We start from the raw sequence: 20,579 nt of genomic DNA on the forward strand, positions 1-20,579 counted from the left end.
TTTGTTTTTATATCAAATATTGAGCAATGTTTGATATGAAAACAAAAAAATAAACATTTTCGTCTTATGTATTATCGTTGAATAATATACAAATCCTGGTGTGTAATTAAAACTACTTAGGAATTGGGTCGACAAAACTAACGATGGGCTCATCATTAAAGCGACAGCAATTACAAACGCCTATAGTATCGTGTTGGTGTATATAAGGGCAAGCATTGGAGAAATGGACGCATGATTGGTGACCGTGAAAGATCAACGAGATCGTACGTGACAATTCGTTAGATCCTTGTTATTGCACTCAGCCTTTAATTAAAGTGCAATTACTGTTCCGTACAAGGTTGCTTGAAAACCTTTGAGGCTTTTAGTGATGAAAAGAATAGATACGTGCACAATGCGTGTGAAACACTTTCTACTTCTTAAGCCTTCTTAAACGATATATATCAATCTCGCATCATTCTGTCAATATTTGTTGTATGCATGATAACATTCGTGTTAATATATTACGTGAATATTACTTGATTTGAATTATAATTATTAAAGAAATCTTACGATCTTGTCAATATATTTTATAAAATATTTATTTAATTGTCTATTTCAATCTTCTTAAAAATAAAATATCATTTATAAATATATAAATGTTATAAGAACGTATATTTACGTATTATGTTTTTCAGCATTGGCAATACTGGATTGGCCATTGCTCGGATGTACATACCATCAATCCCATTTCTGTATTTAGTTATGCAATCCTCTAAACAACAAAGAAAGAACAGATTCGTTTCTCTCCATTGCCGTTTCAGGATTTGAATTGTAAAGAATAATCTTTTCTTGCATATAAAATAGATAACAAAAAAGATCCCTGATAAAGAGAAAAGATGTTGGCAAAGAAAAACCACGTGGGTACAAAAAATAAATAGCGGTAGATCAATTGCGCTTTATGGTTAAATGAAATTAGAAAAGGAAACATGACTGAATCCAATAGGATTATAACATAGTGGGGAATTTCAAGATCGCTAAATGACCACGTCATTGGTTTTACAGTCAAATGAATTCCGTAATGTGAAGCTAACGTTTCAGCATAATTATTCGAAATTTTGGTTCACTTTTTTAGAGAGTTTACGGCTTAGAAGATACTCTCAGATGATGTAAAATTTTATATTTTAGAATAAATACCAACCATGAAAAATATGAAAACTTAAAAACAACATTGTTCAATCATATTATTTATTATTTTATTTTATAGTGTCATAGTGCGCTATTTGAATTAATAGTCGCTGATATTTTAGAACAATCTCCAATCAAGGAAGATACAAATAAATTAAGGCAATACTCACCGATATCTATTCAACTATATACATTATTAGAAGAAATGAAACTTGGGATAGGGTTGCGTGCTGTTAAGGAGGGTGAGGAATTTTGTTGAAGCTAGCATTAAGATAACATGTTTTGCACCTTATGGTTACAAAGCTTTCTCAAAAAAATTCAGGAGTTATTGACAAAGTGCGCGAGAGAATCAAGTAATGACTTGGTTGCTACGATAAACAATATCCAAGATGATCGCCATTAATTTTATGTGGATTGCGTGCGGCGATGAAATAAAAAAACATTCTATAAATTATAACATTAAGTTCACTAATGCGTTTATCGAATCATACACTAAGTACTCTCTTTAATTATCTACTTTATGTACAAGAAAAAAGTATTCTTTACGATTCAAGTCCCAAAACGGAAGTGAAGAGAATTCAGACCCTTTTTCCTTGATGGTTGCTCGAAGCCTCGCGTGATTAAATCCAGTGTTACCAACGCCGAAATGCCAAACGTGTGTATATGATATGTGTGCATTTAATAAACGATTTCTTTTTGCAAATAATTTTTTTTTTGTTCAATTCAACTTATTTCTAGCCGTATTAAAAGTTCTTGTTTACAGCTTGTTTTTCTATTACTTAATTTAATAAAAAAAAATATATCTTTATAAATACTAAAAAGGTGTAGTATTTCAAATTTTGCTTTCTCTGTACAATTTATCTTCAGCTACTGCACGAACCATCGAATCTTCTTTGTTTTCAAAGTTAAAAATTCGTATTATTTTGTACAGGACACGCTACACTCACCAATTCAGTAATGCCAACGTCAAGATATCAAAACAATTGTGGCGAATTTACGTGTTCTTTTTTTTATTCTCTTTAAAAATAGAGAAAAAAAGTAATGGAAATTTTATACAAATCGTGATATCAGCAATAAACCAAAGTATATATATTTATTACTTAATCTTCTTACGATATGACTAAACATGTACTAGCTTATAAACTGACTAACTGTATCTTGGATTTTTAGAAACTTTTACTTATAGTTTCAGACTATAGGTGGTGCAAATAAGACCTTGTCGCAAATATGCCATACGATAATAAATGCTATCTATAACCGTCTATGGTGAAAACCAAGAATTATTTTTTTAAACGATATAGTTAATATATTGGGTTATGATATTAATTTATAAATTCAATTAAATTGTAATTTCAAAAAAAATAGAGAGAAGCTAAAAAACTAAAGTAAATCATATTGTTATATTGTTGAAAATTTCATTTAAATTCTTTATGATCTTTTAGAGAATTCCCTATAAAAGGATGCTTCCTTTAAGTACTTATTCTCTGGATCTCAGTGTTGAAATTTCTTCTCATATAGAGAATCTGATTGGTGATTCTACAGGATTCTACTTTTATCTTCCTAGAAAACATCTCCGGTGATTTCTTCTTCTTGAGATTGTTCGAATATAGTCATCGTATACTAATAAATAATAAACAATATTATGTATTTTGACTTGAATATTTAAAAATTTACCTTTTATTAAATAGATCAATATGTATGCTATTTTATAACGAAAATGTAATTTTATAACGTTTATCCTATCTAATATATCTTTCTCTATTTTTCTTTTTCTTTTGTTCCCCTTCTGACACTGAATTTGACCCTAAAGCGTTCTTAGTTTACAACAGTTTGGTGGCAAAAGTAGCAGTGCTTGTTTTTTGATTTTCTATTTTATATATTCTAACATTATGTCTTTCGTATACATACTGTTGTTAATATGCACAACAAAGCCATATTTTGCAAACATGCTTATTTTGTAATTGTGTGCAGCCAATATGAAGAAATACTATTGGAAAGAAAAGGAATTAATGAGTTTACTACTAAAATAATTATATTTAATTGGCAAAAGAGGCCTTGAGAAATGGATTTGACGACATTTTTATGTTTATTCATCACTATAATAGTATTAGTGCATGGAAATGATAATGCAAATATAAGTGTCAATTGCCAATTAGATACATCTGAACGTAAACAAATGAATGTTGAACCTCTGAATGGAACATGTTTACATGACATTGTTGTAGAGTTGTCTGATGTATTTCTTTCTATTACCAATGAGGAACTTGGTATACCAACTTTTTTAGAAGTACTTGACAACTTGGAATTTTCAAATATCACTAATAATTTAGAAAATACATTGAATATGTTAGTACATAAATTAAATAACAAATTATTGTCTCATGTCGATCTCTTACAAAAAAGTAATCGAATTATAGAACCTATTTTATTAAAAAAACGAATGTATTTTATTTATTCTGATGAAGAAAATAATATAAAAAGTATTCAGAATGAGGCATCGGATATATGTTCTGAAATCACAACAGGTATGTAATATAAAAATTTAAAAGAGTAAAGATAAATAAAATATGTATTCGTGAATATTTCAGAATTAACTGCAAAATTAAAAGATCAAGGATGGAAAAATTTACATGTCCTACCATTATATCCACCAGGAAGAATATGTGGTCCACCTAGTTTAGTACATAATATTGGACCATTATTATTATCTCAACATTGCTCAGCAAAAAATATCATTTTATTATTAGAACATGGTATCTTTATATCTGAAGAAGATCTTATTTTGATTCAAATTACTGCTAAAACTATAATTGATATGTTATCCGAGAAAGATTATGTTACTGCTATTGGTCTTGCTGGAAATGGTTTTGTATATTGTAAAGATGGTCTTGTGAAAGCAACTGATATTAATAAATATCAATTAGGACGTCATATAGATAGTCTTACTAGAAGAGGTAGAAGAATTAAAATGATTAATTAAATTAATAATATAATACAGTAATTATATTAAAAATATTGTAGGTACCAATCAGACTATAAATGTAGATTTGAATGCTTTGACGCACAATATACAAGGGGAAGTCATTCTTTTGCATTTAACTAATACTTTAAAAGATCCATCAAATGCACAAGAGATTTTTAATAAAATATCAGCGATGCAATTAAATGCATACTGGAGAACTATACTCGTTCTTTCAGGTATGTTATAATTTAATATATGTAATATCCGTATATTATTATATAAATTTATGCTAAAAATGATTTGTTATAGATCAGAGAAAATATATCAGTATTAAAGATACATTAAAAAATGATAGTATTATAACTCTTCCAACTCAAAATGTGCTTGGATTTGAAATATCAAGATTATTTTCTGGTATAAAATGTTCTCATAATGAAATAAAGGAATATTACCTCTCAGATCCATACTTTGAACCTTATAGTAAAATGATGTCTACGTCTATTGGATTAATCACAAATGTTACATTACTGTATCTAGATGTAACATTAAAAGATTTTTTAGATGATTTAACATATCTTAATATTGGTCCAGAAGCTTATGGTATATTGTTCGATAGCAAAGAAGTAGTTTGGATTCATAAAGATTTCCCGCGAATGGAAATGATAACAGAGCAACCAATAAAAGTATATTTACAAGATATTGAAAATATTAGTAGTGAAGATACAGCGACTATGGTTGAAAAAAATGAAGGTCTCATTGACGTTCAAATAAATGAAAGTAAAAAGGTATTACATTAAATTAATATTTTATAAATAAAATAAATTATATCTTATTTTCTTATTACAGAAAATATATATGTGGAAACATTTAATTTATAAAGATTTAATATTATGCTTAGTATCTGTGAATGAAGAAGTAACAATGTCTATTATAAAAAATATACCAACATTACCTAAAAATTTGTTATATCATTCTCTTGATCTTATATCACATGGTACCATCAACGAAGATGTATTATGTATTCATCAAAATAATATCATAGCATTATGTAAGAAAAATACAATATTTATTCATTTGTTGACTTTATATATTATATATATATATATAATATTTTATAATAGTTTTACATTAAATTAAATGTTTAGCTAGTGGAGTAGTATATCTTTCACCATGGTGTTTCCAGTCTCCTATGGAACAACTTAAGTTACTAGAGACAAATTCAGGTGTAATTGTACAAAGTTACATGGCATACATAAAAGATTTGACTGGATTGTTGGCTAATCCAGGTTTACATCATTCTGTGAGACCAGATGTTGTTACGCTAAGCAAAGCTTTAGAACATTTTAAAAAAAAGCATATAGAAAGCTTAATTAATGAATTTGTTATTAGAAGGTACATTTATATATATATCTTATATTAATATTTTTATTAAATTATATTTATCATTCTAGCATACTAAAATTTTAACAATTTATCATTCTAGATATATTATTGCTACTACTAGTGGTGCTCTAGAAGTATTTCCAGGAATAATTATAGATTCTAGTTTAGATCCAAAGCGTAGAATTTGGTATGGAAAAGCTTTAAAATATCCAGGAAAGGTTGTTTTTACTGGACCATATTTAGATGCTGGTGGTTCAGGCTATGTTGTAACTTTGAGTCATTCAATTCAACATTCAATATATGGACAAAATAATGATAATACAGTTATAGCAGTAATGTCTATGGATGTTACAATGGGATACATTTCTAGACTTCTCATAAAAATGTTTCCATTTTGTAAGGACTCAACAGTAAAGTGTTTTTTAATGGATGATATGGGCTACTTAGTATCTCATCCATCATTATTGCAACCAATGAGTAAAGTCGAACAACAACATTTAACACATAAAGAGCAATTAATTGCTAATGATATATTAAATCAAGAATATTTTGTAAAAAAAAAGACATGTGCTAGTTACTTGGATGGTACTATACAAAGATATTATCATTTTAATACGTCCTTACGAGAAGTCTTGACAAATACAGTACATGGAGAACATTGTATAAAATATCAAATAGCTGCAATACCTAATACCAACGTATTTCTTGGAGTTGTTAATGTTACATGCAATTCTTTAAGAGCTTTTTGTCCATGTAGTACAGTAAGTGTGTAATATCCTTAACTAAATGATTTTTATGTACATATTTTTTATTTTATGTATATTTATTTTTCAGACAGATCGTTTATGTTTAAACTGTAGGAGAATGGAACAAACTGAATGTGAATGTCCATGCGAATGTTCATTGTATTCTTCAAGTTGTGTACAGCATAAAATTAACTTAGAAGTATGCCCACCTCTATCGGAACAAACTATACATTTATCACATTCTTGGTCACAGCATTTAAATGTAAAGTCCTGTCCTTCTTTTGATTGTAAAGTATATAAAACAGAAGAGGAATGTCTGGGTATTGTAGGCTGTCAATGGTGTTATATGGATATTGATGGAGTAACTTCTTTGCAAATTCCATTTTGTTCTGATGTATTTGCATGTTTTAAAGGCATTTTTGGAGCTCCAGTGCCTTACAATGATGAAATTCATGGTAAGTAATGATTATATAATATTTATCAAATTCATATATAGACTCTAAAATAATACATATAATAATATAATACATATCTGTTATTATATATATATATATATATATATATATATATATATATATATATATAATTAATATTGTATATTTTATATATATATGTATATATATATGTATATATATATAAATATATATATAAATATATATATATAATCATTTTTATATTTACAGATTCTCAATCAGTAGAAGAAATTGTAGTTCGTGAATTTTCATCAGTCGGACCAGTTGCAGGTGGCATACTTGTTTTTATTTTAATTTTGGGTGTTACATTGTGTTGTTATAGATTGCGTTCTATGCAATCAGATTTGGAACATCAATGTTTACACGTGCAAATTTCACCTGATGTATTGCATATGACACATTTAGAGGGGGATGCAGAACCTTTGGAACCTGATCAAACAAAGCACAATTTAGATTCTTTTATAAGAGATGCTATTGCACCTATATCACCTTATAGGGTTTCAACTAATTACAAAAGACCTGGTGGAGATAGTGATCATGGTTACAGTACTATGACACCTCATGATGATTCAGAACAACAGATATTTACAGAACCAATGTTAATTGTTGGTTCTAATGTCGAATTAAATAATACGAAACGATCTAATAGTTTACCAGCACCTACAACAAATTTAGGGTCTACACATTATATTTTAGCACCTGTTACTGTTCATAGCAACATGGAAACAAATTGTTGCTAAATGAACTCACATTATCATCGACATTTTTATTATCATTATCATCCTATTAACATATTTTCATCATCATTGCCATTAGCATATAAATATTAAGTATTAAATATAAGAAAGACTATCTAAATTTTATATGATAGATACGAGTTTTATACGAATAATAAAAATAATTTTGCAATATACTGCAATTACTTATCCATAAGTTTTAATAAATATTTTTAAATTTTTTGTGAAAATATACAATTAATAAAATTTTAATGAGTTATTTTTTATTAAACAATTTTTTATTACGGAACATTAAATATTAAGTCTCGCTTTTCTAGTTCTCCTTTACCTTCTGTATTTAATCAACAAGAGAAAATTTCTAAAAATATGTACTAATTATATATAACTGATAAAATGTCTCTCGATGATAGAAATTAGTAATATGAGTATCTTTATTAATATCAAATCTTTTAGTAAAACACATTCATAATTCATTAATAAAAGAGTAATATTATTTGTTGATATACTTTCCAAAATACTTTGAATCTGAAATTTAATTTATGAAGTTTATATTCTTTCAAGTTTCATTGGACTGTAAGACTTTATCTCTAAAGGATTTAATACATTAACAATTCCATTTTGAAGTATCCCTTCTAATTCTTTATTATTTTCAATTACATTATCATATTCTGCTAATTTTGAACAATAATATCTTCATATTATCTTCATATAATCTAATACTTCATATTTTTCATTAATTATTTTAAGTAATCCAGTTTATTTGACATTTTTATTGAGCTCATAATTTTGGCAACTTTTTAGTTTTTTCTAAAATTTATTTTTTTAAAGTTTTAAAATCAGTTTATTAACTAAATGTTACATGTATAAGATCAGTTTATCTTATACATGTAACATTTAATTTTAAATAACATAAACTTTGAGAACATAAACTTTGAGAACACTTTTTAACAAGAATATATTGATCATCTTGATTATAAATTTTTAGCAAAAACATAGATGTCTGTTTTTCCATTTTATGACTATTTAAAAAATAGATGTGATATAATAAAATAATAAAAAAATTAAAAATTATTCGTTTATCAAACTTTTATATAACATTTAGTAATATAAATATATATTACATATTAATACACATACATGCACATAATTATCTAAAAATTTTGATACATTTAATAGATCATTATACATACATTTCTCAACATCAGTTTCTTAAAATTGTTTCTTCGTCATTTTTAATAAATAATAATTGTAATAAGTAGGATATTAATATTATTTGATCGTTTCATATATATTGAAATAACGTTAAAATGAAAAATTATTTTAAATCATATCTGCTATCCATATAAAGCATGCAAAGGAAAATAGTTAATGAACATAACCGAATTAATGAAACGTAACCGATACGATCCTTCATACCCAATTTTGAGTAAATTCTATATATATATATATACATACATACATATTTCACAATTTAGTAATTAAAGTAATTTTCTTAATTTTATTACGAAAATGAAAAACAAGTTCATTAGTTAAGTTTGATAAACAATGTCTTATAATCTATGATTCCATATACATGTAAGTATAATTCTTGAATGGCAAGTAACTGACAGAGATATTTCATAGGTCTGTACAAATCGATATAAATTCTACTTTTATTAAATTACTATCTACTATTTACAGAAAAAGATAAATTTCAGATGAGAAACGTCATACAGAATCAACAAGGTTAAATATTTGGAAAATAAAATTTCTTTGTGTGATAACAAAGAATAAAATATTAAAGTATTTTGAAGAAATTGGAAAATATACATGCGAGTTAATCGTAAAACTTTACATAAAGCATTTTATTTCATTTCAGCATTTCATCAAAGTCAAAATTTGAATAACAATAAAATTCATTAGCTAAATTATTCTTATGTATTGGTATGAAATTACATTTCTTGGCATTTAATAATCTTTCAACTAAATTCATCATAATTGCACCTGTATAGATAAGATAGAAACATATTATATATATAGTTTTTTTAAATATAAAATCATTATAATATAATTGAATACCTGTACAAAGTACAATTTTGTTCTTCGACAATAACTTTATTGTCACAGCCATTTTTGTTAAACATTCATCGGATAAAAAAGGAGGATCTGCTATGACTAAATCAAAAATATTATATAAATCTCTAGGTACATTTAAAGGAAATTTATAATCATATAGTATAAAGTCTGATCCAAATACTGTGAAACGAGGATCATATTCTAATAGAATAACTGCAAAGAATAGATAAATATCTTTATTCATTTTTATATTCTTAATATATAATTTACTATATATATAATAATAAAAAAATATACCTTGTCTTTCTCCACAAGTTCTTTTTAACTGTGTATATAAAGTTGGACAGGAAATTAATGCTATTTTTCCATCTATAGGTGTAGAATTTATAGCACCTTTGACAATTGTATTTGTTGTGTTTTCATCATACCAAAACTGACTTAATTGCTAAAATATAAAAATAAAATATAATCATATAAGAAATTTTCGACATATAACATGGTTTATATCTTCAAGTTTTTGATTGATTACCCAATCTTCTTCAAATGATACATCTAATAATTGATTTGATTGAAATACATCTGTCAAATGCTTTTCTCTCTTTTCTTTTTCTTTGAGAAATTCTTGAAGTGCGGATATTGTCGTAGGACATAATGATAGTTCATCGTCACTTTCGCTCATTTTCCATCAATTGATTGATATGTGTGATATTTTTAATTGAATATTTCTACTTAGAAAAAAGGACAGTTCCACATAACATTAGTAATGTAAATCTACAAACTTGGAGAATATCATCTATCATTTGTTTTATGAATGGGTGAAAATAAATATTTTGATATATATATATATATATATATATATATATATATATATATATACATGTAGAGAGCAGCACTTATGTAGTTTTTACTGCCATCTAAAATATATCTTCTTTATAAATGAAGTTAATATCAAAAATTTATGCAGTACATTTAAATTTGTAATATTGAAAGAATTGATAATTAAAAACTTTTGATAAAAAAATAGAATTTAACGATATTTTTTTTATTTAGGAAATATAATTAGGATGAAATCCTAATTATTTAAGATTGGCTATATCTAACATTAAAAAAAAAAAATAAATTTTTTTTGTATTAAAAAATGTTACAGATGAAGTCTGAAGAAGATAAGTAGAATGATAAAATACGCGCCATCTGATGGATTTCTTTGTTAATCAAACTGTTCAAGGAAATGATGGGAGTTGTTTCTTCCCCTCCGTTATAATACCACCAGCCGTACGTGTTGCGAAAGAGGACACACGATGGAAAGCGTAAACATTTACGTGTCTTGAGTGTTTAGAGAAACAATTTTTATTTGTAATCATGATAGACAGTAACATTTCCATGGAGGAGGATACTGAATTACGAGATTTAGTGGTACAAACTCTTGAAAATAATGGTGTTCTCGCGAAAGTCCGGGTAAGATTAGGATAATAAGAAAGGTAGTTTTATATAGGTTATACAGACCATGCCTACAATTTAATATTTTTTATGTCATTCTTATGTTTAGAATTTCTTTGTGATTATGTAGGTTATATAGATCATGCCGACAATTTAATATTTTTTATGTCAGTCTTATGTCTTAGAATTTATTTGTGATTTTGTAGGCTGAATTAAGGGCTAGTGTGTTTTTAGCTCTGGAGGAACAGGAATCTGTAATGGTAGGTAAGAATAATGTTATATTAAATATGAATTATATTTTATTTTCCAATAGAAAATTTTGTGTGCATTTTGTGAAAATACTTGATATTAAAGCGCCTAGATATTTAAGAATTTAAAAAGAAATTGTAAAGTTAAAAATTGAAAACATTAAATTTTTTTAGAATCCAGAACCACTCCTCAACAAAACAGTAAAACAGTACCTGGCTAATTCCGAAGGAAAATTACTATTTTCATTGGTTAGGGAGTTCCTAGAATATTTTGGTCTGGATTATACTATATCTGTATATGATCCGGAAACATATGTTGGAAAAGAATATAACTATGTCGGTAGAAATAAATTATGCGAAGAATTAGGTATAAATTCATCTGAACCATTACTTGGAGAAATTTTAAAGAATAATATAAACATCTGTAACATAACACAAAAGGTATTTAGTTTAATGTATCTTAATAATAATTACGTACTTCTTTTATGACATTGTATATGATTTTTGCAGGTGGAATCTAATGACAGTAGACATAATAAAACAAATGAAACGTCAACAAACTTTGCAAATGCAACCTTTGAAGTTCCTGTACCAAAGATGTTACATACTGAATCATTATCAAATGACAATGATTCTTCTGAGAAACTAGGAAGTTTTTCAGAACAAAGCACTAGTATTCCAATAAATGTGACAATAACTGACAAAAAGAAAAATATACAAACATTACATAATGATTTATTAGATGAGTCACATGATACAGAAAAGAATTCTCTCAGGGAAAATATAATAGTTTTTGACAACATAACTGACAAAGATGATATTAATGATAAAGGGAACAATATACACTCTGATAAAAGTTCTATAAAAAAAATTGATACATACGATGTAATAAATCATACAGTAAAAGAAACTGCCACAATTGCACCTGGTCAAATGGATATGTTCAATAAAGAAGGACCTCTAATTACGTTTGATGAATCTATAGTATCTGAGATGCAAAAAAATCAAAACATGGATGTTACAAAACAAAATAGTATAAATAATAAAGAACTACATATTATGAATAATGTACAAAATAAAAAAGAGATTAATATAGAATGTAACTTTGGAAAAGCTATTTACTTTGAAGAAATTATTGTTGATGAAAAAAGAGACAATGTTGGTACTGTACATAAAGCTGAATCTTCATCACCTTTAGATAAGTCTGGTTCTATATTTGATCTGCCACCATTAAACGGAAAAAAGACTAATATAAATGATATAAAAGAATTAATGGATGTTGGACTTGGTAAGGAAAAATAAAAAAGATAATATATTATTTCTCATTGACACAGAAGATATATAAATGCATATATATGGCATATGTATTTATTATATTCATAAAATGATTATTTTTAATGTTTGACTTTAGCAGTAGATAATGTTGACAATTATGAAGAAGATTTTGTGTCATCTGCATCAGGTAGTTTTAATGAACAGAGTCCATCTAAAGAATTACAAGAATTAGACAGTTCTGTGCAAATACATGTGAAAAAAGAAGATACAATCCAGAGTACTCGTAGTGAAGACATTAGTGAAGAAATAGAAGAAACTGATGAAATACTGAGTAGTACTTCGTGCGTAAGTAAACTAAATACAGATTTATCAAAATATTTTTAATTACATTAATAGATGGCTAGTATTCATTCTCAAAATAAAAGTTAACGATAAATGACATGATCTTTTTTGGGAAAAAAAGAACATGTAAGTTTTAAAAGTATTATATATAAATCTAATATTCTTTTAGATCATTATATAATAACCTAATACTCCGTTTTTATGATAAATAATATGCATGACATTATTGTATATTATTATATTTTTTATAAAAAAGGAGTATATATATTAGTATGTTAATAATACCTCTACAAGAGTTATTTTTATACAAATTGATTATTTGTAAAATAAACTTTTTTTACAAGGAAATATTCTTACTTAGAATAATTCCATTTCAGCTTCAGGGTGTGAATATAAATGAAAAGGATGAAAAGGTTTCAAATTTCACAACGGGTATTACTACAAATTATAGCAATGAGATATAATCTTTACTGATATTATCGTAAGATTCTGTTAAGGATCTTAAGCACTTTGTTCAATTATAATTTTGGCAATTGTTTCTCACATTGTAGTTGCTTTACAACGATAAGAATGTTATTCTGTTGCATAGCAAGCTAGAGTACAAGAGATACTGCTTTTGGGGACTGATATCCTATACTAAGGCATCATGTATAAGACTATGCTAATTATTGTGGATTGAGAAACTTACCGGATTTATTTTGCAGTTTTTAATAAGGCACTGCCAGCTATGGCTAAATACTTATAAGTCGCGCTGCAAAAATCATGGAAGGAAAATGCCTTTATGAGCATTTTTCTATTCATTGCATTTCTCTATTTTATATAGATTAAATGATGTATTTTTCTACATTTTATAGATTTAAGAGGGAAATGTAATTTTTATTATAAAAAAAGAAAATATTTAAGTTTATGACCGATCCATATACTTTTTGAAGTGAATACAGAAAAAATGAAACGAAGTAATAGAAATCTATATATTGAAACTATTAACTAATATTTAATCTATGTCTCTATTATCATAAAATTCAGCTTCTTAATAGGCTGCTAACATCATAAAAAATTCTTTACATTTTTTTTAACAACTGCTAAATGTATAGAATCTCTCAATCTTGTTAACAAGTATAAATTTGGGAGGATAGGAAATTTAGTAAAATGACTGATAAAAAAAACTACAAAGTACTTTTTGCATCGTTTTAAGACTGACAGTATTTTGAAAAGCTGAATCTTCATAAACTGATCACATCATTTTGGGAAACATAATTAGCCATTAATGTCAACATTATTACAAAAAGTATCTATGTCTTAAGTGACATATATGAAATGATCTTTTTACTTCGTATATAAATATGTAATTTGCCATGAATTGTTAAAATGAACATAGATTTTAATATTGCAATAGTAAAAGACTTCAATAGGTACATAGTATGAGGCAATTTTCCTTCTATGTTATACGTATGTGCCTAGTATTATTATCCTTATGAGCAACTTGCATAAGTGTTACAATATTTCAAGGACCAGGAAACTATTAATTGAGTTATAGTCAATTAGTAACTAGATTAATTTTTTAAAGGAATATCTCAGTATTTTACCCTTTTGTGCTTGACAGAAAAATTCCTGAGTCTAATTTTATGACTGAATATGATTCATTACCTCATTTAACTAAACATAGATGCTGCGATATCTATGATATCAGTAAACCATCCGTCTAATAATGGATTGCCTAAAAAAATCCGTCAAATTATTTTTTTGATAATAATGGTGCTAAATATTTGAAACTAAAATAATTTATGAAGGTTGAAGCTGTCCAAGAAAATTTAGGTGCTTATCTATCTTCTAGCAACACTGTTTGCAAGAGATTAGTAATTAACAAAAGTTATAGGGTAGGATCTTGATTTTTGGGCAATCCAATACAATGAAGAATATTTAATATGGAAAAGTTCACTCTATGTATGATGCAATAACTGAGTACAATTCAAAATGGATTGACAGGATGCTTGACAAATCAAAATCCTTTTGTAAAAACACATAGCTTGCTATCTTTACAAAAGAATTTTTATTAACAGCTAAAATCTGATAATATCACATATGCTAAATGGCATAATTCATTCAGACGAAGAGATTGTATGCTTGTATAATATGTATCATGTATAAATTTGATTATAGTAATTAGATTATTCAAAATGTATACAAAACTTTTTACAAACTTCATGTACACTAGTTTTTTGTACTACATGTACATTAACATATATCTTTTTGTTTTCTTAATTTTTCTTAGAAATGTTACATTAGTAAAATTACTATATAAAATCATATAATACTGTGTAACAGATCTCTTAGTCTGAATCGACATTTATCCCAGTATGATTATTAAATCAGGTGTGTTCCTGGCCAATCAGCGTGGTTACATCTTGTTATCAGTATGGTATACAGTTTTATGAAAGAATTCAGGACTGGTTTGAACATTCCCACATTTTATAAAATATAAGAAATAGATACATTCCATTATTGTTATTAAGATAATTTTTTGTTTGTTCATTAGATCTAGAGAACATATCTATAAAATAGCATTTTCATTATATTTTATGAAAGACTATGCGGTTTAAATAATCTATGATTATCATTAAATTATTACAGCATCAGATTTTATTTAAAATAGGTGTTGAAAGCAATTCTCAGAAGGATTTACTACACAATATAAGTATTTGTTATAGTGATTTTATTTTGAAGGTAGTATATATGATTAATAGTACAACAATTCAATATTAATGAACAGTTTCCACCTGCATATTTTTTGTTTTAATATCGAATAACTTGTACTAACTTTCCTGAATTTGTATTTATCTATATTAAGCTACATCTTATGATATAATAGTTCCATATTGAAATCTGTCAATCCTTCAATATATTTTTTAATACATAAAACATTAAAACTAATATTGATCCTATTGAAATTCTTAAATTGTAGAAGGGTTGATAAAAAGTTTATTGATGCTGTAGAGTAATGCATATATACTTACATTCTTGTTGCAGAATTAAATTATAGTCGATCTATAATTCTACTAGTACAATATAAGTTATATAACATATAATTTATAAAAGATTGGATATCTTTTACACATTTTCTTTTATAAGATTTTGTTCATATATTATTTTTACTATTACTATTACTACTACTACTACTATTCTACTGCTACTACTACACTACTACTACCACTACTCTACTACTCTACTCTACTACCACTACTACTCTACTACTACTCTACTACTACTACTGTACTACTACTACTACTACTTTACCACTACTACTACTACTACTACTTTACCACCACTACTACTACTACACTACTATTCTACTACTATACTACTATATTACACTACTACACTATTACTTCTACTACTATTATTATCATCATCCATCATCATCATTTAAGATTCGTTAAAGACATTTATGCTTTTACAGTTTTGGACCATTTTGTGTATGTATATTAATATATCAGATTTACACATGCACATGTTCAATATTTTGTTTAAACAAATTATTCTATGTTTACTTGAAATAATTATTCACAATCCACAATCTTAAAGTTCATTAAATAAAGTATTATATATATATATTATACTTTATATTATATATATACACATATATATATATATATATATATGTATATGTATATGTATATATCATTCATACTATATCTTATGTAATTGCAGATGATCATCTTGTAACCACGTTGAAATATTGGTAGCTATATCGTGCCTTTTAGTGTGTATGGTTAATTATAAACAATGCAAATAGATACTGTGGAATTGTGGATTTTACAAAACACCTATGTTAGTTATTTATGATTTTCAACTATGATGTAACGATACTCATGTATATGTTATTTATTTTATAAAAATTTTTCTCTTTTGCAACTGTTAGATATTTTTTATAATACCCTTCCAATATTTGTATTTAAAATTTTTCTACTTATTTTAATTAAAATACATTGTTTGGCATGTATATGTTTATATAAAAGGAATGGAATACTTTTTTATTGTTCATCTATGTAATTATATATATTTTCATTTGTGCAATAAGTTTATAAATTCTTGAAAACATAATGTAGTTAGATCATAAAAAAAAATTTCCTTTTTTGATTATAGAAACTCAATCAAATTAATTAAAAAAAATTTCATATCTACTACATTAGTCTTATTTATTCTTATATCTTGAGGTACAAAAGTTTTATAGGTTTTATAAATTTGTGGAGAAGATGAATTATTTAACTATTTGTTACAAAAGTTATACTTCTGTAGAGAAGAATAACATATTATTTGTATTTTGCAACTTTATACAAATGTATAGATTATCCCATCGATCATTCAATGAGTTATAATGTACACAACAAAAAACAATTTATTTATATTGTATAATATATTTACATTCTATTGCGTTCTCGTTGTAAACGATTACTATATGCTTTAAATACAAGATGAAATGCATCCATATATCTGTCCATACACATTGCCACACATTTCTGAAATTTTATAAATAACACATTTTTAATTAGAAAGATAATATCAAAAACATTCTTTAAAAATATTAATCATTAAATATTAATTTTAATGTAAGATATGAAATATAATATCAATTATATCAAATTATATATAAAAACATGGAGAATTATGACTGAAAATAGTTATTGATTGATAGAATAAAATGAACTGTAGATTTTATTATTCACAAAAAAGAATTAATTAATTATGTTCGCTAAAACTTACATCTATAATAAAACAATTTTTAGAAATAAAATGGTTTAAGATAGGTGCTGTTACCTGTTCTGTACTATCTAATGATGTACCTGGTTTGATAACACATTTTTTAAAACATTTTTCAATCATTTTCTGTAAAAATATTATTAAATTTATACTTTTAATTTAAATATAATTTGTAAATGTAAAAATAAAAATATTGTATAATTGTACCGTTAATAATTCTTGTGCATTAGCAACAGCAATTTGTTGTTTAACTTGTTCCATGATTTCACTTTTCTCCGCTCCTGTTAACGAATTAGTAGATAATGAATTCATTTTTTTATAAAATATAAAATGTTTTATTCTGTAAAATCTAAATCAAAATGTTTTCACGTTGCTCTTCTTAAGCACTATCGATGCAAGCACCGGGTATCGGTCAAATAGAATTGGGATTGAAAAGGTTATAATCTTGGCTCTAGACAGGATAGTCAACTTGAATAAAACACATTTCAATTCTATTTTTGTAGTTAGTGGTATCAATGATATTATGAAATATGGAGGGAAGTTTTCCGAATAAAGATTTTGTGATTTATCGTAATGTATAAATAACATAATTAAATAGATGTAGAAAAAATGTCATTTTATTATATAATTTATTTATTGTTGCATAGATCTATACTATGCATTTGTTTTAATTAATATACGCAAATACCATATGAAAAAGAATGCAACGCGAAGCAAAAAAAATCTCAGCTAAGGTATGTTTCTTGGTTTTAAAAAATTTATAAAGCAAAAAATTAAGTAAATAACTTTAATGATTTTATAATTGTAGAGAAATGAATTGGATGATGAACATGTTAAGTCCAGAAATAAAATTTTAGAAGCTTTGAAACAGGTACAAAATTATGATACAAGTCAAAACTCTTATGATTCTGGTAATTATATAAATATCGTATTAATATGTATATTATTACATTCAATAGTTTAAAAAATTTATATGATCTAAACATGTAATATGCCATATACAGATAAAAAGAAAAAAATCTACATTCTTTTCTAATAATAAATATTTTTTAGATCGTACTTATTTTAGTGTCACACATACAGATGAAGAAATATGTTCTCCTGTATTAGAAGACTTATTGATAGAGTTAAATATATCAAGACTGGAGAAACAATTGCGTGCAGAAAAGAATGATTTATTTCACTCAATTTGCTCTTACTGTAGAAATATTTTTGAAATACCAAAGAATTTGATGAAATCAGTGGATAATACAACACTTAGTCCATTGACAAAATGCAAAGCAGATTTAAGTTTTCTTCAAGCTATAGTTTGGTTGAAATCGGTTGCAATAAGGATGCGTGAAATTCCTGTTGAAGAATATAACATGATATTTAATGTATCTACGAAAGTTCATAAGCATAATGTACAATCTTTATCACATATGAATGGTATTCATTTACTTATTTATACTATTTTATCTTCTTTTTATGTTTTTTTTTCTGTTTTAATTTTAAAAAGTAGAATTATTCAAAATAAAAAGAACAAAAATATTATAGATTTATCCCTTTCTAAGTTGCAAGAAAATTATAAGAAAAAAATGATCTGCACTAGTCCTATTCTTTCCAATAAAGAATTTAATAATATGGATTCATTAAGTTTTAAGTCTTCTAAGCCATGCTACAATTTCAATGGACATGATTCAAAAGAATTGTACAAGGAAAAAGAAAATTGTACAAATAGAAATAATATAGAAGATCAGTTAGATCCTTTAACTCCTCAAAGGTGGAATAACTTATACACAATAAATGAATGTGTACCTGAAAATCTGATCATTCCAGAGTCGGATGAAGAATTAACAATACATTCAGAGAATTTGGACAATATATATGAAGAACATTTTATTACACCAGATTTAATTAGTTTAAGAAATGATTCTTTAAATTATGATGAAAGTAATATTTCTGAAAAACACGATAGTGCATATGATACTTTAAATATTGATCAAGATTCCATTGTTTTTTCTAATAGTATTAATGAAAAAATACATAACAAATGTTTACAAAAAAAACGGAAATTAGAAATAGAAGATATATCGAGAAAAAGGTCAAAGTATACGAAAGGAAATATTTCGACTGGATGGGTAAACTTTACTCTTAGAACATTGGAAACAAATGATATTGTCATGAAATCAATACAAATAATTTTAAGGGTTTTTAAAAATGAGAATATTGTTAAAGAATATTTAAAACGAAAATATTGGATTGATACATTAGAAAAGGAAGCTTTAGATGCAATATTAAATTTCTCAAATATTTTTAGATTAGAGATGAAATCTGATATATGTGGTCGTGTAGTTTTAGAAACCATAGAAGATATATTAGAAGAAATATATCAAGTTACAAATTTTAATAAGGTAAATTAAACACAATTTGTATTCTTATCATATATTTTTTTTGCAAATAATCAGTAAATGTGTAATTTATTTTTTCAGACAACATTACAAATATATCATATATCTATCATTTTGGAATTTTGTAATTCTCCATATATTTGTAATGAAATCATTGATTTTCTTATCAAAAAATTAGATGATGTTCAAATTACTCTAAAGAATATATTTAAGAAAAAATTACATGGCATTCATAATGTAATTAATATAGTACATCTTATTTTATATGCTTTAAGTATTTGTTTGCAAAAATATACAATTATCATTCATAATAACAAAAGTAATACTGAACACGATATTATACCATCAGTAACAAATCTTTGGCTCAAGCAATGGAATATAGATCAAGTCTTTGATGAGAAGACAAAAGAACAGAAAAACATAGAAAAATGGGCAAATAGTTTAGAAACTTTTACAATGACTTATATAGATGATATTCCATTATTAGCAGAAAAATCACGACAATTATATCTCATGTTGGTTACATAATATATATATATATATATATATATATATATATATATATATAATTTAATGATAAGAAATATATGGTGAATAAATTGTTGAAAG

General features: G+C 25.7%; 5 protein-coding genes across 9 annotated transcripts; 3 read left to right on the top strand and 2 right to left on the bottom strand.

Moving 5' to 3' along the window:
- The first annotated feature begins 2,369 nt into the window (after positions 1-2,369).
- On the top strand, positions 2,370-7,906 carry LOC122637665 (VWFA and cache domain-containing protein 1). The gene is made up of 10 exons (XM_043829954.1): positions 2,370-2,510; positions 2,607-3,689; positions 3,753-4,118; positions 4,186-4,362; positions 4,436-4,911; positions 4,973-5,174; positions 5,272-5,518; positions 5,610-6,270; positions 6,344-6,710; positions 6,939-7,906. The coding sequence occupies exons 2-10, from the start codon at positions 3,227-3,229 to the stop codon at positions 7,466-7,468; spliced, it is 3,489 nt and encodes a 1,162-aa protein (XP_043685889.1). The 5' UTR covers positions 2,370-2,510; positions 2,607-3,226; the 3' UTR covers positions 7,469-7,906.
- Positions 7,907-9,281: 1,375 nt separating this feature from the next.
- Positions 9,282-10,362, bottom strand: LOC122637668 (EEF1A lysine methyltransferase 1). 2 transcript variants are annotated; one of them, XM_043829962.1, is made up of 4 exons: positions 10,050-10,362; positions 9,818-9,965; positions 9,524-9,619; positions 9,282-9,448 (listed from the first exon to the last, which is right to left on the bottom strand). In XM_043829962.1, exons 1-4 carry the CDS (start codon positions 10,197-10,199, stop codon positions 9,315-9,317), a joined length of 528 nt encoding a protein of 175 aa, XP_043685897.1. In that variant the 5' UTR covers positions 10,200-10,362; the 3' UTR covers positions 9,282-9,314. The 2 variants fall into 2 exon arrangements, with proteins under 2 accessions (XP_043685897.1, XP_043685896.1); XM_043829961.1 differs by having other exon boundaries at positions 9,524-9,733; positions 10,050-10,361.
- Positions 10,363-10,712: 350 nt separating this feature from the next.
- On the top strand, positions 10,713-16,734 carry LOC122637667 (uncharacterized protein PF11_0213-like). Of its 3 annotated transcripts, none has more exons than XM_043829958.1 (6): positions 10,713-10,975; positions 11,164-11,217; positions 11,380-11,646; positions 11,716-12,493; positions 12,620-12,825; positions 13,200-16,008. In XM_043829958.1, the coding sequence occupies exons 1-6, from the start codon at positions 10,880-10,882 to the stop codon at positions 13,284-13,286; spliced, it is 1,488 nt and encodes a 495-aa protein (XP_043685893.1). In that variant the 5' UTR covers positions 10,713-10,879; the 3' UTR covers positions 13,287-16,008. The 3 variants fall into 3 exon arrangements, with proteins under 3 accessions (XP_043685893.1, XP_043685895.1, XP_043685892.1); XM_043829960.1 differs by lacking the exon at positions 13,200-16,008 and adding an exon at positions 16,531-16,734 and having other exon boundaries at positions 10,714-10,975; positions 12,617-12,825; XM_043829957.1 differs by having other exon boundaries at positions 10,715-10,975; positions 12,617-12,825.
- A 354-nt stretch (positions 16,735-17,088) lies between these two features.
- LOC122637669 (mitochondrial import inner membrane translocase subunit Tim13-like) lies at positions 17,089-18,029 on the bottom strand. Its single transcript, XM_043829963.1, has 3 exons — positions 17,788-18,029; positions 17,638-17,706; positions 17,089-17,339 (listed from the first exon to the last, which is right to left on the bottom strand). The coding sequence occupies exons 1-3, from the start codon at positions 17,890-17,892 to the stop codon at positions 17,241-17,243; spliced, it is 273 nt and encodes a 90-aa protein (XP_043685898.1). The 5' UTR covers positions 17,893-18,029; the 3' UTR covers positions 17,089-17,240.
- A 125-nt stretch (positions 18,030-18,154) lies between these two features.
- LOC122637666 lies at positions 18,155-20,521 on the top strand. 2 transcript variants are annotated; one of them, XM_043829956.1, is made up of 5 exons: positions 18,155-18,314; positions 18,389-18,491; positions 18,634-19,008; positions 19,117-19,973; positions 20,052-20,521. In XM_043829956.1, the coding sequence occupies exons 1-5, from the start codon at positions 18,282-18,284 to the stop codon at positions 20,496-20,498; spliced, it is 1,815 nt and encodes a 604-aa protein (XP_043685891.1). In that variant the 5' UTR covers positions 18,155-18,281; the 3' UTR covers positions 20,499-20,521. The 2 variants fall into 2 exon arrangements, with proteins under 2 accessions (XP_043685891.1, XP_043685890.1); XM_043829955.1 differs by having other exon boundaries at positions 18,634-19,973.
- Positions 20,522-20,579: the final 58 nt, after the last annotated feature.

Source organism: Vespula pensylvanica, chromosome 2, assembly GCF_014466175.1.
Source record: "Vespula pensylvanica isolate Volc-1 chromosome 2, ASM1446617v1, whole genome shotgun sequence".
NCBI lineage: Eukaryota > Metazoa > Arthropoda > Insecta > Hymenoptera > Vespidae > Vespula > Vespula pensylvanica.

Bases quoted from the DNA above. Each gene is read 5' to 3' on its own strand.
- LOC122637669 (XM_043829963.1), bottom strand. From the start codon at position 17,892: ATGAATTCATTATCTACTAATTCGTTAACAGGAGCGGAGAAAAGTGAA. The intron at 17,707-17,787 runs GTACAATTATAC...ATATTTTTACAG, and splicing joins ATGCACAAGAATTATTAACG to AAAATGATTGAAAAATGTTT. The intron at 17,340-17,637 runs GTAACAGCACCT...ATAAAATTTCAG, and splicing joins CATTAGATAGTACAGAACAG to AAATGTGTGGCAATGTGTAT.
- LOC122637668 (XM_043829961.1), bottom strand. From the start codon at position 10,199: ATGAGCGAAAGTGACGATGAACTATCATTATGTCCTACGACAATATCC. The intron at 9,966-10,049 runs GTAATCAATCAA...TTTATATTTTAG, and splicing joins TATCATTTGAAGAAGATTGG to CAATTAAGTCAGTTTTGGTA. The intron at 9,734-9,817 runs GTATATTTTTTT...TATTCTTTGCAG, and splicing joins AACTTGTGGAGAAAGACAAG to TTATTCTATTAGAATATGAT.
- LOC122637666 (XM_043829955.1), top strand. From the start codon at position 18,282: ATGCAACGCGAAGCAAAAAAAATCTCAGCTAAG. The intron at 18,315-18,388 runs GTATGTTTCTTG...TTATAATTGTAG, and splicing joins CAAAAAAAATCTCAGCTAAG to AGAAATGAATTGGATGATGA. The intron at 19,974-20,051 runs GTAAATTAAACA...TTATTTTTTCAG, and splicing joins AAGTTACAAATTTTAATAAG to ACAACATTACAAATATATCA.
- LOC122637667 (XM_043829957.1), top strand. From the start codon at position 10,880: ATGATAGACAGTAACATTTCCATGGAGGAGGATACTGAATTACGAGAT. The intron at 10,976-11,163 runs GTAAGATTAGGA...GTGATTTTGTAG, and splicing joins GTGTTCTCGCGAAAGTCCGG to GCTGAATTAAGGGCTAGTGT. The intron at 11,218-11,379 runs GTAGGTAAGAAT...AAATTTTTTTAG, and splicing joins AGGAACAGGAATCTGTAATG to AATCCAGAACCACTCCTCAA.
- LOC122637665 (XM_043829954.1), top strand. From the start codon at position 3,227: ATGGATTTGACGACATTTTTATGTTTATTCATCACTATAATAGTATTA. The intron at 3,690-3,752 runs GTATGTAATATA...TGAATATTTCAG, and splicing joins ATGTTCTGAAATCACAACAG to AATTAACTGCAAAATTAAAA. The intron at 4,912-4,972 runs GTATTACATTAA...TTCTTATTACAG, and splicing joins AAATAAATGAAAGTAAAAAG to AAAATATATATGTGGAAACA.